At 43.1% G+C, this 13,763-nt stretch overlaps 2 protein-coding genes and 1 long non-coding RNA gene across 3 annotated transcripts; all 3 read right to left on the bottom strand.

The window, feature by feature from the left end:
• Positions 1–249: 249 nt before the first annotated feature.
• On the bottom strand, positions 250–1,080 carry LOC124292602 (smoothelin-like protein 2). The gene is made up of 4 exons (XM_046730403.1): positions 1,067–1,080; positions 758–881; positions 530–681; positions 250–373 (listed from the first exon to the last, which is right to left on the bottom strand). Exons 1-4 carry the CDS (start codon positions 1,078–1,080, stop codon positions 250–252), a joined length of 414 nt encoding a protein of 137 aa, XP_046586359.1.
• Positions 830–7,867, bottom strand: LOC107224337. Its single transcript, XM_015664351.2, has 3 exons — positions 3,159–7,867; positions 979–1,054; positions 830–881 (listed from the first exon to the last, which is right to left on the bottom strand). The coding sequence occupies exon 1, from the start codon at positions 7,740–7,742 to the stop codon at positions 3,360–3,362; it is 4,383 nt and encodes a 1,460-aa protein (XP_015519837.2). The 5' UTR covers positions 7,743–7,867; the 3' UTR covers positions 830–881; positions 979–1,054; positions 3,159–3,359.
• Positions 7,868–8,115: 248 nt separating this feature from the next.
• LOC107224432 lies at positions 8,116–13,417 on the bottom strand. Its single transcript, XR_006902699.1, has 3 exons — positions 12,705–13,417; positions 8,451–8,467; positions 8,116–8,250 (listed from the first exon to the last, which is right to left on the bottom strand). It is a non-coding gene; the product is annotated as an uncharacterized LOC107224432 (long non-coding RNA).
• Between the last annotated feature and the right edge of the window lie 346 nt (positions 13,418–13,763).

Below are 13,763 nucleotides of genomic sequence, written 5' to 3'. Positions count from 1 at the left end.
GTATATATATATGTATAAAAATTACAAAGTTCATCTGTTCAATCAGCATTATTATACAAATAATATGGTACACAGACCTGCCAATACTATTGCATCTTGTTAATCACAAAATATATATATTTATATATATATATATGTATATATTTATTTATGAATATATATATATTATTTATGAGGTTGAAATACGCGTCTGTTAAAATAATGAGTAACAAAAAGTTTATAACAAAACAACGATCATTAGATTAATAATCAATCCTCATCCTTGAAGCGGCGATAGATAGACTGAACATAGGTAAAAACACACTTCCAGTCTGGTTTTTGCATTATAACCATATCCTCGACGTCCAGTAACGGTGCGATACCTGCAACTTCGCTGAAATTTTATAAATCAATTATGTATTCAGTATCATCTTGACTACACTGCACGATCGCTTCTTTCTAAGAAACAAGTTTCTTTTATAGAAAAGCAGTTCGAGTCGAGGAATTTTTAGTAAAATTTCGTAATTATGTAGAATAAATTGGTTCTTACTCAGCTTTGGTGAAAGCCAATTCAAAATTCTTCCTACGTTCCTCCTTGCGAAGACTATGGTAATCAAAAGCATCAGGTCTGAAATGATGAAGCAGCGCACAGAATGCCAATCCGTTGTTCCAACTTGTCGAAAAGTTATCGAGCTGAACATTCTGCGAAACATATTAAGAGATTAGAATTCTTTACCTTTGACTTGCGCAAGGCTTCTCTTTCACTGTTATTACGCACCTCATATTCCTTGGTCTTGGCGCGACACCATGCTAATAGTCTCTCCTTGATTAGAGCAGCATTATTTTGTACCACAGGGTCGGTGAACTTGAACTGAAAGTCCTTCCCAGCTGATTTAGGTGTGCTACGATAACGAATGAGAAATATTTCCAATAGTGATTGCGAATCGAGGAATTTTACATAACATAATTTTAATTTCACACTGAATTATATATAAGTACCTTGGTGATTTTGGAGCACTATTCTGACGATCAAGTTGACGAAACTTAGCAAATGGTGATATGGGCTTCTTGGGTGCTGAAAAATTACCTGATGCTCACCATTCGGTTTTACCTTTACGAATTATATTTAAAGTTATTATATTATATGTGAAAAATTTATTTCAAATATCAGTGCTTTCTACGTATTGACTATGAACATGCAATAATTTTTACATTCTATCATTAATATCACTTGACTAATGATTAAAATGATTTTTTTAACTTTACATCATCACGTTAAAATCATCTAAAAAAAAAATAAATGCGTAGATCAAACTAAACTCTGAATTATTTATTACGTGAAAAAATGGGGGTAAACAAAAAAAAAAAAAAACAACAACAACAAAAACGGAAAAACTTCACATAGCGCACTGATTTATCTGACCATGATCAAAATTACACGGAAAATATTACCAAATCATCATAGTAGAGGATTATTATGTAGTAAGTTTGGATTTTTTTGGGATTACTGATATGCGGATAATAACAATAATTTCAAATCGGCACACATCAGTGCAGGATCGTGCTGTCTGCAATAATTATGTGTATATGGTATGTTATATAATTTATGTATACGTAGGTACAGGTATACTGATTGCAAATGCCTGATGTGTGCTGTGTAGTGCGTGTTTCGAAGATGGGTTGGCAAAAGCAATTAATTATACTGTAAGAACAAGAATTGGAGAATTCTGTTAAACCTTATTTCATAGCATAGAAAAAAAAAGAAAAAAAAAAAAAAAAAGAAAAAACAACGTCCAATAATTTTACCGAGTATACGAAAAGACATTGCTTTTTTAATTTTGTTGCACAACAGATTTAAAAGGAATCAACATTAAACGCTAACGATGAAAAACTTTCGACTTCTGTGGAAGGATTCTCAGACTAGTTCACGAATTTGACTATTCATTTTTATAAAATTTTATCATTACCATTGGCAGATGAGAAATGATATTTGTTGTGCGAAATTTTCTTGGCCAAATCCTACATTCGAAATTATTTAAAAAGTATACAATTATAGGTATAAATTCTAATGAATTCAAACTCCAGATGCAAAGCGAAAAAAATAATTTATAAAAGTAGGAAATACGTATATTTAAAGTGTGAATATAGAGTATTATGTAGACATGAATAATAAGTCGACGTACTAGATTAATATATGTGAAAACCATTTGCGATAATAGTAATAATAATAATAATAATAATAATAGTGATAATGGTAATGGGCAACTCTGTTAAATAATTGGACTATTAGGACTACATAGTTAGGATATAAAATCTTGCAAGGCAATTTAATATGAGTATAAAATAGGTAAATGTGGAACGTTGATTGAAAAACCAAAAATCACACTCTCAATTACTGGTTAATATTGTCTATTCTATTTTTTAATTGAAGAATACTATGTATATTGTAATATCACGTATTCATTTTTTTTTTCTAAGGAAATATTTTTTCTTTTCATTTATTTTCCCTCGCTCTCTTTCAAATTAAGTGTACAATAGGGTGGTGCTTAAAAAGATAATTTTTGAGTTTCGATCGGCTTGCCTCCCAAATCTGTTCTAGATAATTCAAAAATAATTCCCTAATTTTTTCAGATTCTTATCTCAACTCTAACACGTGCTTCAGAGAGGGTAGGTTCCATTCAATCCTTTCAGAGGCATATCGAATCTACCGGACGAATTTAGATGAAATTTGGTTGGACGGGGGTTCCTTGGGTCGCTGATTGCGAATCTGAACTTGAAATTACAAAATTCAAAATGGCGGATTCAATATGGCAATATCAAGTGACTCCTTAGGGTTTTGGTCTACCATATTGCATTCGCGACTCTGCTTTTTCAAATTTTGAGAATAGATTCGTAATCAGCGACCAAAAAAATTCCCCTATACTAAATTTCATCTAAATCCGTTCGATAGATTTGATGTTCGCCTGAAAGGGTTGAGTGGGGAAATCCACCCTCTTTGGGGCATGGGTTAGAGACGAGATGAAAATCTAAAAAAATTAAGGATATGTTTTTGAATTATGTGGAGCCGATTTGGGGGGGTTAGCCGGTCGAAATTCAAAAATGACCTTCTCAAGATCACCCTAGTGTACAACGCAATAAAGTAAATGTATATACTGTACAAAAATGAAACAAGAACTCACTGCTTATCAGGGCTGCCTCAAATATAACAACCGTCCATGATCTATCCCAGGGCTTCGGAAACACACATCAGACACGACATACAAAACTGCGTTTGGCTATCACAGCTTCTAAACTCTTGCAGACTCAGTTTTAGTTTTTGTAAACGTTACTATTTAATTAAAAACAAATTTATGGCTTTATTATAGACTATTTATCCACGTTTAATGACGGTTATCGGTTCTAGTTGCTTCCTTGAATAGGCTATCGAACGCTTTCTCAACGTCGGTATTCTCGTCGAGCAGTAATTTATCATTTTCGTACAAATGCGGCATCGTTTGACTCCTCGCTAAACCAACTCCAACTCCTCCTCCGGTGCTACTGTGATTCTTCTTCGAGGACGAGAAATGCCGTTTACTTTTGCTCTCTCGTCTGCTGTTGTTGTTGGATGATTCCGAACTCGGTACGTTCGTTGGACTGTTAAAGTATCTCTGGATCTTTTCTTCCATTCGTTTCATGTTGTCCGAGGCCAACGGAGCTTCGTACTGCTTCGACAGTCTGAGCGAAGCTGGAGACTTCGACTTGGGAGGCTTCAGAAGAGGATTCGGTGCCCCTGGTTGAGGTGGCTGCAAGTTCCCTCTGCTCAAAGCCAGTTGATGCCACGATTCGGACTTGGACAAAACTATGGAACGAGACTGTCTATTTGCGCAGGACATCAGGTACTCGTCGCTCGAATCGATCATGTTCGTCGAGCTGCTTATTATCCCCGAATCTTTGTTGTCGCTTTTGAGCTGCTGCACGACCTTAGACGGTGTGACAACGTTGATTTTTGGCGGTGGAAAGTCCTTGGGTTTCTCGAACTTGGGTATGCTCAACGGTCTGAATCGCTGTCTAGCCGTAGACGATAACGGCAGAAGACTCTTCTCCTCGAACATGTTTATCTTCTCGAGTGTGTTGTTGCTCTCGATGACCGGTTCCTCGTGTTGTTTAACAACAACCGCTGCAGGGGGTGAAGGCTGACTTTTGCCGAATGGAAAATGGGACAAGGGATTTATCTTCTCGTAGTACGAAGATCTCCGATTTACAGTCTCATCAACTTCCGACGACTTCTTGTCATCCCATTTGAACTTTTCCAGCGATTTTCTCCGTGGGTAATCCTGATTCTTGTTGTTCGAATTATCAGCGTCGTTCTGTAACTTATTGATAATTTGCTGCTGGAGATAATTGTGCCGTTGTATCTCATCGAAAGCGTCCGCAGACTCGTCGTTAACTTCGACCGATGGTTTCTTCCTATCGTTATATCCACCGTAGCTGACCGACATGTGGTCATTCGTCGAGGAGGGATAAGCCGACACTTCCATGTTGTACAGCTTTGGATTGGGGAAAGGTACTTCGCTCAGGTCGGGTTCGGAGCTTTCCGGAGTCGTGGCGACAGTCGCAATCGCGCATTGATACCTCGTCACGATTCCCTCCGAGCTGATGTCCTGGTTCTGGATGTTCTCATCTTCCAGAAGCATCCGTTGATCCCGGAACACGTCGATGCTCGCCACATCCGGTGTTTCCGGCTCCGTTACATACATCTGGATTTCCTTATCAGGGTTGTTTTCACCCAACGAAGAAGAAGAGGAAGAAACCATCTGATCGTTGTGCGTTCGTTCGTTCTGAGTCGGATTATGAGCGTGGTCGTGATTGTAGTAATGCTTCGTCTCCGGGTACGAGTTCCTCAAATTGGCATCCATGTTCGAGCCGAATTCCTTCCTCGTTTTGTAACTCTGATAAGGAATGTAATCGGAGTCCTTATAATTTATCGACGTATTATTCCTCGTCGGTAACTTATTAGCCTGCAGATGTTCATTATCCTGCTGCGACTTCGCCATCGTCCTGCTTGTATTGGTTTCGTACGACCCTGATAAGCCCCGAGGATCATCTGCATGCGTATGTTCCTCTGGAAGCTTCGCGATCTTCACCGAATTACTTTGGTTCGTATAGTCACCAGGCTGACGGTGAGTCGTCGTGTCTCTTCTCGGCTGGGCCGAATACTGCACGTTGTAGGTATCGCTTGGTCTGTAAAAGCCGTGAGGATGACTCGGGTAATTCGGCTCGATGATGGAAGACGCTGGTTTATTGTTAGCTTCCGACAGCTGGTTAGAAACTGCGTTCGCTTGGCTGGCCAAGTTTCGCGTCATGGAATCCTCGTAAACAATGGAATTCTCTTGAGTTTTGCTCGCCATGTTGGACTGAACGGGAATGCTGTTTAGACGAGTCACCGCTTCGTTTAATGGTGGAGGATAAATGACCTGCTGAGGTTTGTATTCCGGGGAGGAATAATCCTGCGATAGTCGTTTATTAGAATTCTGATTGCTGTTCAGGTTGTTGAACGTTTGCACCGGAGGTTGCCGTTTCACGATCTGCACTCTGGGATGATGATTTTGTAGAGGAGCGATGTTGCTCGAATTGTTGTAGTTTTCGCGCGTACCCGCAGCCTTTATGTAGTGTGATTTCAGAGGCGTATGAATATGACCAGGTTTTTCCTCTTTGTTGTCCTTGAGTCTCAACGCTTCGTTCACGTACCGTTGATTCACCTTCGGTTTATTCTCGTAGTTGTTATGCTCGTTCGCGATTTTCTGCATCATGAACGAATGTGAGGAAGTCCGAACCGGCGGTTCGGCCTCCTCGATCTTCTTCGGCGGGTAGCTATTCACGTTCTGTAACTGCCCGTAATACTCGGTCCGTTCCTCGTTCCTCGGGACCTTATCTGCCTTGGTAATCATTGTCGTATTTCCGGGATATCCGATGTACGGATACTGATGTTTAACCGCAGCCCGTTCGTCGCCGTTCACGTTGGCGTTTACTATCAATTTTGAGGAAATGACGTTTCGGTTCCCGGGCAAATAGGAGCGCACGGTATTGTCTGACCTCGATTGGCTCAGATTCAGAGGGTCGGAAATCGCCGCTGATCCATGCTGCGGGTTCAAATTTTTCGCGACCTTTCGCTCCGCTGTTTCGTACCGCGATTGCAGGTCGTTCATTTTGTTGAACTTGTTCTTGTTTTGCGCGACGATCGAGTTCGGTGCAGCTAAGGTCTGGCCTCCGTTCTCCTGGTTGAATATCTTCACCTTTGCCTGAAGGGAGTTGCTGCCCCCCTTCGGTAGGTAACCCGACTTGAATATCGACGCGTTTTCGCTCCGATTAGCGGGCTTCTCGATCCTTTGAAACGGAGACGTTGGCGCGTGGGTGAAACCACTCTGTTTCGGTTTTGGCTGAGTCGTGTACGGCAGTCGCAACGTTCCGACGACCACCCCATCGGACTCCCCGCTGTCCGAGGTGCCGCTGAAAGATCGTCTTGAGGATGACTCCGAGTTGCCGGTAACCCTTGAGTTCTCATCGGTCGCAGGTGAGACGAGTTGCGAGGCAGGTTTGTCGAAGGTTGTTTTTATGTTGGAAAACCTGTTATTCCAATTCTTGTCCACGTTGTCCGGTTGTCTGTAGTTAAACGACTTGAACGGCAGTTTGCTGTTGCTCGGCGCTGTGTCGTTATTTTTGTTGATTAGAGCTAGGAACTTCCGGTCGTTGTCCGTTTTCGGTTTGAACGCTGGAATGATGTTCGCATTGTTTCCCAAACTTTTGTCCCCGATGTCTATCGGTCGTCTCAGAGCCGCCGATTGATTTTGGCCAAAGTTTTCTGCCTGCAGTTTAAGGTAGCTCGGTATGTCGATCGTGTTCGCTCTCTTGATCTTCGACTTCTTCGCCACGAATTTATTATACTTCGAGGCAACGGGCTGCTGGTAAAAGGCCGGAACCTGATGATTACTGTATTCCTCATCCTCTGCCGGCTGAAACTCCCGCTCCTCTTTTCTCGACATTTCCGCTCGCTTGATCACATTTTCCAACAGTACCACGTTCCCTTCCGTTGATCCGATTTCCGGAGGCGGTGAGGAGGAATGCTGACAGTATACGTTCTCCTTGTAAAAATCCTTGTTCTTGTTGTAGTAGGCAGTCTGTTGCTGGTTTATCGCGTCCTTGATGTGCTTCTCGCGAACCTGTTCAAAAGTTTTTAATTTCGGCGGGGGTGGAGGTGGAACCTGCTGAGCTCCAGATTTGCGGACAAAAGTTTCCTCCGCCGGTTTTTCCACCGGTGGTTGCACCTGGGCACCGATTATGGGTTTGGCCTGCGCGGTGCAGGGGCTCAAAGGACTAGGCAGGACCTCATTACCGATGTTTTTCTCGTCAAGTAGCCGCCTCGCGTGGGCTATTTCCTCAGCGGAAACACCGATGGTATGTCTGTTTGCCCGGCGTCGTTTACCGCCGGTTCCTTGGGCCGGTTTCGAGGCCTTTTCGGATGGCTCGGCCGAAAGCTCCTCCGGGACTTTCAGCCTCGAAAGGAGATTCGATATCAGCCGTAGCAGGTGAAGCTTATTCGTCGAGTCTAGGGTCGAGTTGTACTTTGTGAGCGTGCCGACGTCGACGCGTCTGAGGGTATCCTGGAGCCGGGAAAGCGCCGTCTGAATATCCGACAGCAGAAGGTCCTCCAGGAACTTTAAATCTAAGGGCTTTGGACTCTGGTTGCTCTGCTGCTCTATGGAATGGCAGAGACCGGAAGCCCACATCCGGAGGTCTTCTTCCGAGTCGATACCCGAGTCTTCGAGTGGCAGAGGATCCTCGCTGCTCTGACTCGAGCAGGACAATTCGAGCGCCGAACGAAGCCGCTCTACTAATACAGGCAACAAATTGCACTCACCCGGTTTGCTCTGATCGGACGGCGGCGATGTCGGCTTCTTCGCTTCGACTGATTCTGAATCACTCGTCGGCTTCTTGTCTGCTGTTGCCGTCGGGGGTGCTTCTTCGCTGCTGATGCAGTTAACCGGCGTCGATTTTGATTCTGAAACAGGTTGCGACGAATGTGAGGATCAATTATTCGACACTCCGAGTCTGGGAAATGGAGGAAAATTAACCAGCTCAAAAGTTAAGGGGCGTACTAACCTGTTTCAGTGGGCTTCGTTTCTTCCGGAGGAATCTTCACGTCTTCTGTTTCGGCATCATTATCGCTTTCCGACTTGGCGACATCGGTTGAATCGATCGAAGCTTCCTCGTTGTCGTCCTGCACCGACGGTGTGCCTGGAATATCGATTGTAATCGTACATAACGTTTCAGACAGTGATCCGATTTCCAGACGATTCTTTATTCGCTACTTCATGCATATTATTTTTCTCATTCCGTTACGTATTACATATATTGAATTATTTTTAATATAGGTATATATACATATATTATTTGTGCTTAGTGATTTGTCGTACCTTCAGTTTCCGACATCTTACCTCGCTAATGGGGACGCCTAAAAAGAAAGAACAAAAATTTCGTTACTAATGATAATAATTCGAGTAGAAGCAAAAAGAAAGTTCACTCCACTTTGAACAACGGACAGCGAATGAATCTAGAGTGCAGTCTGAATATGTGGAATGCATATGTTCCTTCTACGCGTGCAACATAATGCATTTCGTATTATAACTTGCTTAACGCAGTGCATAAGTTAGTTTATCTATCACCGCTTATATCGCGAGGAATGCTTGCTTGACGCTCTTGACGAGATAAAAACAAAACGGAGAATGAAAAAAAATAAGAAATAAGAAGAAGAAAAGGAAAAAATTACGTGACCACCTGGATGTCTGAGACGACGACGTACAAGTTTTAAGAATCATTCAAGATTCATTGCCGGATAAATAGAACATCATATATATATAATAAGGTCTAGTCTATCCATCGCTATAATTTTGTCTCTAAGAAAAAGAAAAAAAAAACGTGATATTGGTACTATAGCAAGTAAAATCATCATTGCTGTCGGTTCGTTTCTATCTTATTTCTTCTCGCCAAACAATGGGTATGAACGGTTTTCGCGATTTTAACCCATGGCGACGGTGATGATGTTTTTTTCTTCCTCCATTTCTAATGTTGGATGGTCGCGTAGTACCGTCATTTAGTTCAAATTTTCTGCGCACAACGGGAGACACGTTTTTAAAAAATCAATGCGTAGGATTTCAAACACTTCAGTTTCGCATTTGCTTTATGTACGCACACACACACGCAGCTCTGGCAGCTTGCTATTTTACACGCGAAAATAGCTCTTTTGACCTGTTTAACGTAAACCGCAAATTCTTGCTAATTCCGTGTCTCCAATACTTACATGCACATACCACGTATGCAAAGATTTCTCTTTCAACCCTGTTATTTTTTTTTTTTGGTATTGAGTGGGTTACTATTATTTTCCTCCGCGGTATATTTACGACGATTCGCGTAGGAGTATCTTACGCCTAGACCATACAAGTCGAAGGAAAAACACTTTGTCCCATTCACATAGTTTCGTGATCCTAATTCAAGGCACTCTCAGTCATCTGACTTTAGGTTCCATCAAAACGGAGAAAGATGAATACGTATAAAAACACACAACTACAGTGAAATCGGAAAAATAGACGAGAAGACACCTTCTATAGGCATGATAGTACGAGGCGTGTTTGGCACGAGACGCGGCGAATACAAACTTGGTTTGCACATTGGATCTGTATCTGCAGTGAGGGAGAGAGACGTCGCAATAAAGCTTTTGCAGACGAGTGTAGGTATCTATAATACGTGGGTTTGAGTACAAAGCGAGAAAGGGCTGGAAGCGTACAGTTGAGCCAAAATAGGCCCGAATTAAAACTATACGGGATATGGCTGGAAAAATTTGTGTATAGGGATTTTCTACCCTGAGGAATTCAAATTTGAAGTTATTTTTCAGCTGGATAACCGGCGTTTCGAGAAAACAGGAAATTTTGACGATTTTTGTGGTTTCCTCAAAAACTGCTTTTCGGCCATCGTGTAGAGCGGAATATTTTACATCGAACTATGTCCTCCTATGCCGGAAACGGAGTTGGTTTAACAAATTAAGGAAGAAGAAATTCTATTTATCAACGGGATCTGGGGAATTTTGGTAAAATGATGACATTTTTCTCAATTTGTTAATCCGACTCCGTTTCCGGCATGTGAGGATATAATTCGATGTAGAATTTTCCGCAATACACGATGGTCAAGTCGTTTATCATCTGTCGATAGCAGTTTTTGCAGAAAACGCAAAAAACGTAAAATTTTCCTGTTTGCTCGAAACGCCGGAAATGCGGCTCAAAAATGACTTCATAATTGTGTTTCTTGGGGTCGAAAACCCCTTTCGGCATCAAAATGCACCCATATTACGAAAATTTTTTCATTCAGATCTGTTTCGGCTGAACTGTAGTAGCGGTTTGTGCGTATGTAAGCAAGTATAATACGCCTTGATCACTGCACCCGGTACTACCGCGGCCACTACCCACGAGGCCGCGAAGTCTATAAATAATATCACACACAATATAACACTGTACCACAACTATATATCCACAGTATACAAAGTATAAACGACCGGCTAGCCTCCCCCTCTTTCACCTCCAGCCGGTATCCCCTCGCAATATTTTTCTTTCACATACACATTACGTTTTTTCCAAAGGATATAATATTTCAAACCGAATAATCGAACTCGCGAACCTACAGGTTGAACCTCTTTCCCTTTAGAATTTGGATATAGGAATCGTGATCATTCGTGTCTAACTGCTGCTACGTCATCAAAGTTAGTAACGTTACTGTAACGACCAATGTTCGAGAAAAATCTCTGCTTCGCGTCATCGGAATTGTCTGAAATTTGGTAAACGATACCGATATTTTTTAAAAGTCCACTCCTTGAAAGTCATAGTAAAATTGTAAAACAATGAATATGATACTGATGTTTCGTGACGTTAACGTTACTCACTTCAACCTATTTTTCTGCTCATGGTCGTTCAGACGCTGGTGAACATTTGCTAACCGGATAACCGTCAGGGTCGAATCCGGAACACTGACAGCGTACCACGGTAAGGACCGCAAGCTGTATGCTGCGGGATGAAATTGTACGTCGCGTTACCTTACCCACGTAGCTTTTTTGTATTCAAAAAGAGTCTCCCATAAGGCGGATATGCGATTCTCTTTGTACGTACATAGCCGAGTCGGTGAAGTTGGAGGGACGATCTTTGCGAGCCGCGCGACTTTCGGTGTAGGAATGATATACCGCATTCAGAAGATAAAGATACATACACCGAAACAAGTTGGTACAGCAAAGTGGAAAACCCCCGTTTACAGCAAAGCGATAACCCCAACGGTCTTCTTATAGAATCAACCCGAGGAGCAAATTTAGACCGAAAGATCCGCCGCCGCCTTCATCTGCAGCCACCAACCACCAAAGCTGCACAGTCAGGCTACTTTGCACACTACCCGCCAATTTTTTACCCGCGATATAAAAATTCCGGTGTCGTTCAATCGCTCCTTGAATGGTTTCAGTCTACCAACTCAAGCAAGCCTTGTTTATACTTTCCTTTCCTGATCGATGTAAAAAATTTACGCTGTTAAAATTGACCAATGGCGGCTGATGCGAACTACCATAGAACAATTTTTTTGGTAAATTCAGAACTTGAACTTGTCAGATAGTGAAATATTCTCTAGAAATCCACACCGAATTTTTTTATTCTTACGAGACTTGGACTCGAGACTTATCGACGTTTAACACGATAAATTTAGGAGGTTGACGCACGCTTTTAGAGAGCTTGGCTGCAGGTCGTCGTCGTCGCATCCCTGCGGTGACGTGGTTGTATATCGTGCAGCACAATGGTATAACAAGTCTATGAATGCGGGCATCACACAACCGCGACGAGTGAGTATAGGAAGGACCTATACCTCTGATACTTGACCGATTCGTCACGCGGAAATGAAACTTTTCAAACAAGGTCGCCGAGGGTTCAGGTTCGATAATATCAAACGTTCGTTTCCTCCGTCCAGATTTCCAGCACAACGCGTTGCGCTGATCAACTTCACCGAATCCCAACTTCAAACACACTTGGCACCCGATAGAAGAGCTTCCGAGATCCAAATTTGGTTCCGCATGTTATTCGATCAAAAACGTGCACTTGCAATTTGAATATGGTGTCCTCATTTAGTCACAAGTACATATATATATACCTACATGTATATATATTGTATCCATGTATGTATGTACGAACACTTTTCGGAGATGTCGATCATTTACTGCACGTGCTTCTCAGTTAGATCTAATCGAACTTCACGCGTTGTTTTCCCATTTTCGAACGTAAAAACGGCTATCTCTTGTAGAACGTGAAGCCACTGCATGTTGGACCGATAAAAGGCGGGTATTGAAAACGGTGATGCAGACGGCTCAGGGTTTACCGTAAATAGATCGGTCAGTCGCACGTCTGAGACTAAGGAACGCGGGGACCCCGGGAAGCCCGAATTCGAACTGAACCCTATCCATACGGAATCCCCATGTTCCCTACATCGGTCGAAGATAACCGGGAGCGGTGGTTATCGGTCGACTGCACGAGCTGCAATGACTGCAGTCGAAGAAGAAGAAGAAGAAGAAGAAGAAGAAGGAGACGAAGGAGACAAAGACGAGGGAGAAGAGAGCCGGAGGTGACGAAAGCGCGAAAGAAGACCGTTCGGAGAGAAGCGGATCAAAAATGACTTACGTAAATGGATGAGCGCGACGCGCTACGATATTCAGCAAGCAGCAGCAGCGGCAGGTCTTCGAGGAATCGTCGATAAGTGGACTGACTAGTGTCAGGTAGTAATTCTTCTGGTTATCACCTGCAGCAGCGGTAGCAACAGCAACAGCGGCTATAAAGCCGTGAAACTTGGCGGTCTCATGACCCCGTAAGGAGAGCAATCAGACCGTCGAGTACGAAGAATCGCGGTGAATATTATACGAGATATTATGAATTCCGTATGTAATTCCGGTCTCGCTCGAACCAACCGGCACTCTTGGACATGTGTAATAACCGAGTAAGAGAGCCCGGTAGGCACTGGGCGTCGAGTGTAGGTAATCCGCGGAAGAGGATCGCGCGTGTCGAATTGGCCGTTGTGCCGACTGCCCTGACTCCAAATGTGGTCGCGGTCGCCGATTCACCGAGTAACGACGACGACGACGACTACGACCAGCGGCGAACCGAGACTCGACGACCTCCCGGAAAATTTTCGCATCATCCGCAACCCCGGATCACGTCACAATCTATATAACACACTCGTAGTCGACGATAGTTGACGGTTGGTACTGATCAGGGACCGAAGAAGGGACCAACGACAAAAGCAAATCCCTACAATTCCACTGCCACTGTTGTTGCTGCTGATGGTGATGCTGGTGATGCTTGAATTTGTTAGTTAGGACAAATTTCGAGAGTATGGTTGTTACCTTCGAGGGTTGGTAGGCAGTGGTGTTAAGGTAGGTGGTGGTGGTGGTGGTGGTGGTGGTGGTTTTGGGGCCGATGTGTTTGGGCGACTGCGCGCCAAGCCTCAGACTCTGAGACGATGCTGCCTTTGCTTCTTCTTCTTCTCCTTCTTCTTCTGCTTCTTCTACTTCTAATGCTGCTGCTGCTGCTGCTGCTCCCGAAGTATGGCATCACGCTGCCGGATTTAGATCGCTACCGAAATAGCTGAGTTATTGCTGTTACCTCAAACCTTAGCCGTCTGTTCTCTGCATGTATGTACATCTTGTCGGCGTACACCTTAATTTCCCACCATCGATTTGCCAA

This window comes from Neodiprion lecontei, chromosome 2 (genome assembly GCF_021901455.1).
Source record: "Neodiprion lecontei isolate iyNeoLeco1 chromosome 2, iyNeoLeco1.1, whole genome shotgun sequence".
Lineage (NCBI taxonomy): Eukaryota > Metazoa > Arthropoda > Insecta > Hymenoptera > Diprionidae > Neodiprion > Neodiprion lecontei.
The sequence above is the reverse complement of the archived record's forward strand: the minus strand, read 5'-3'. Positions and strand labels throughout refer to the sequence as shown.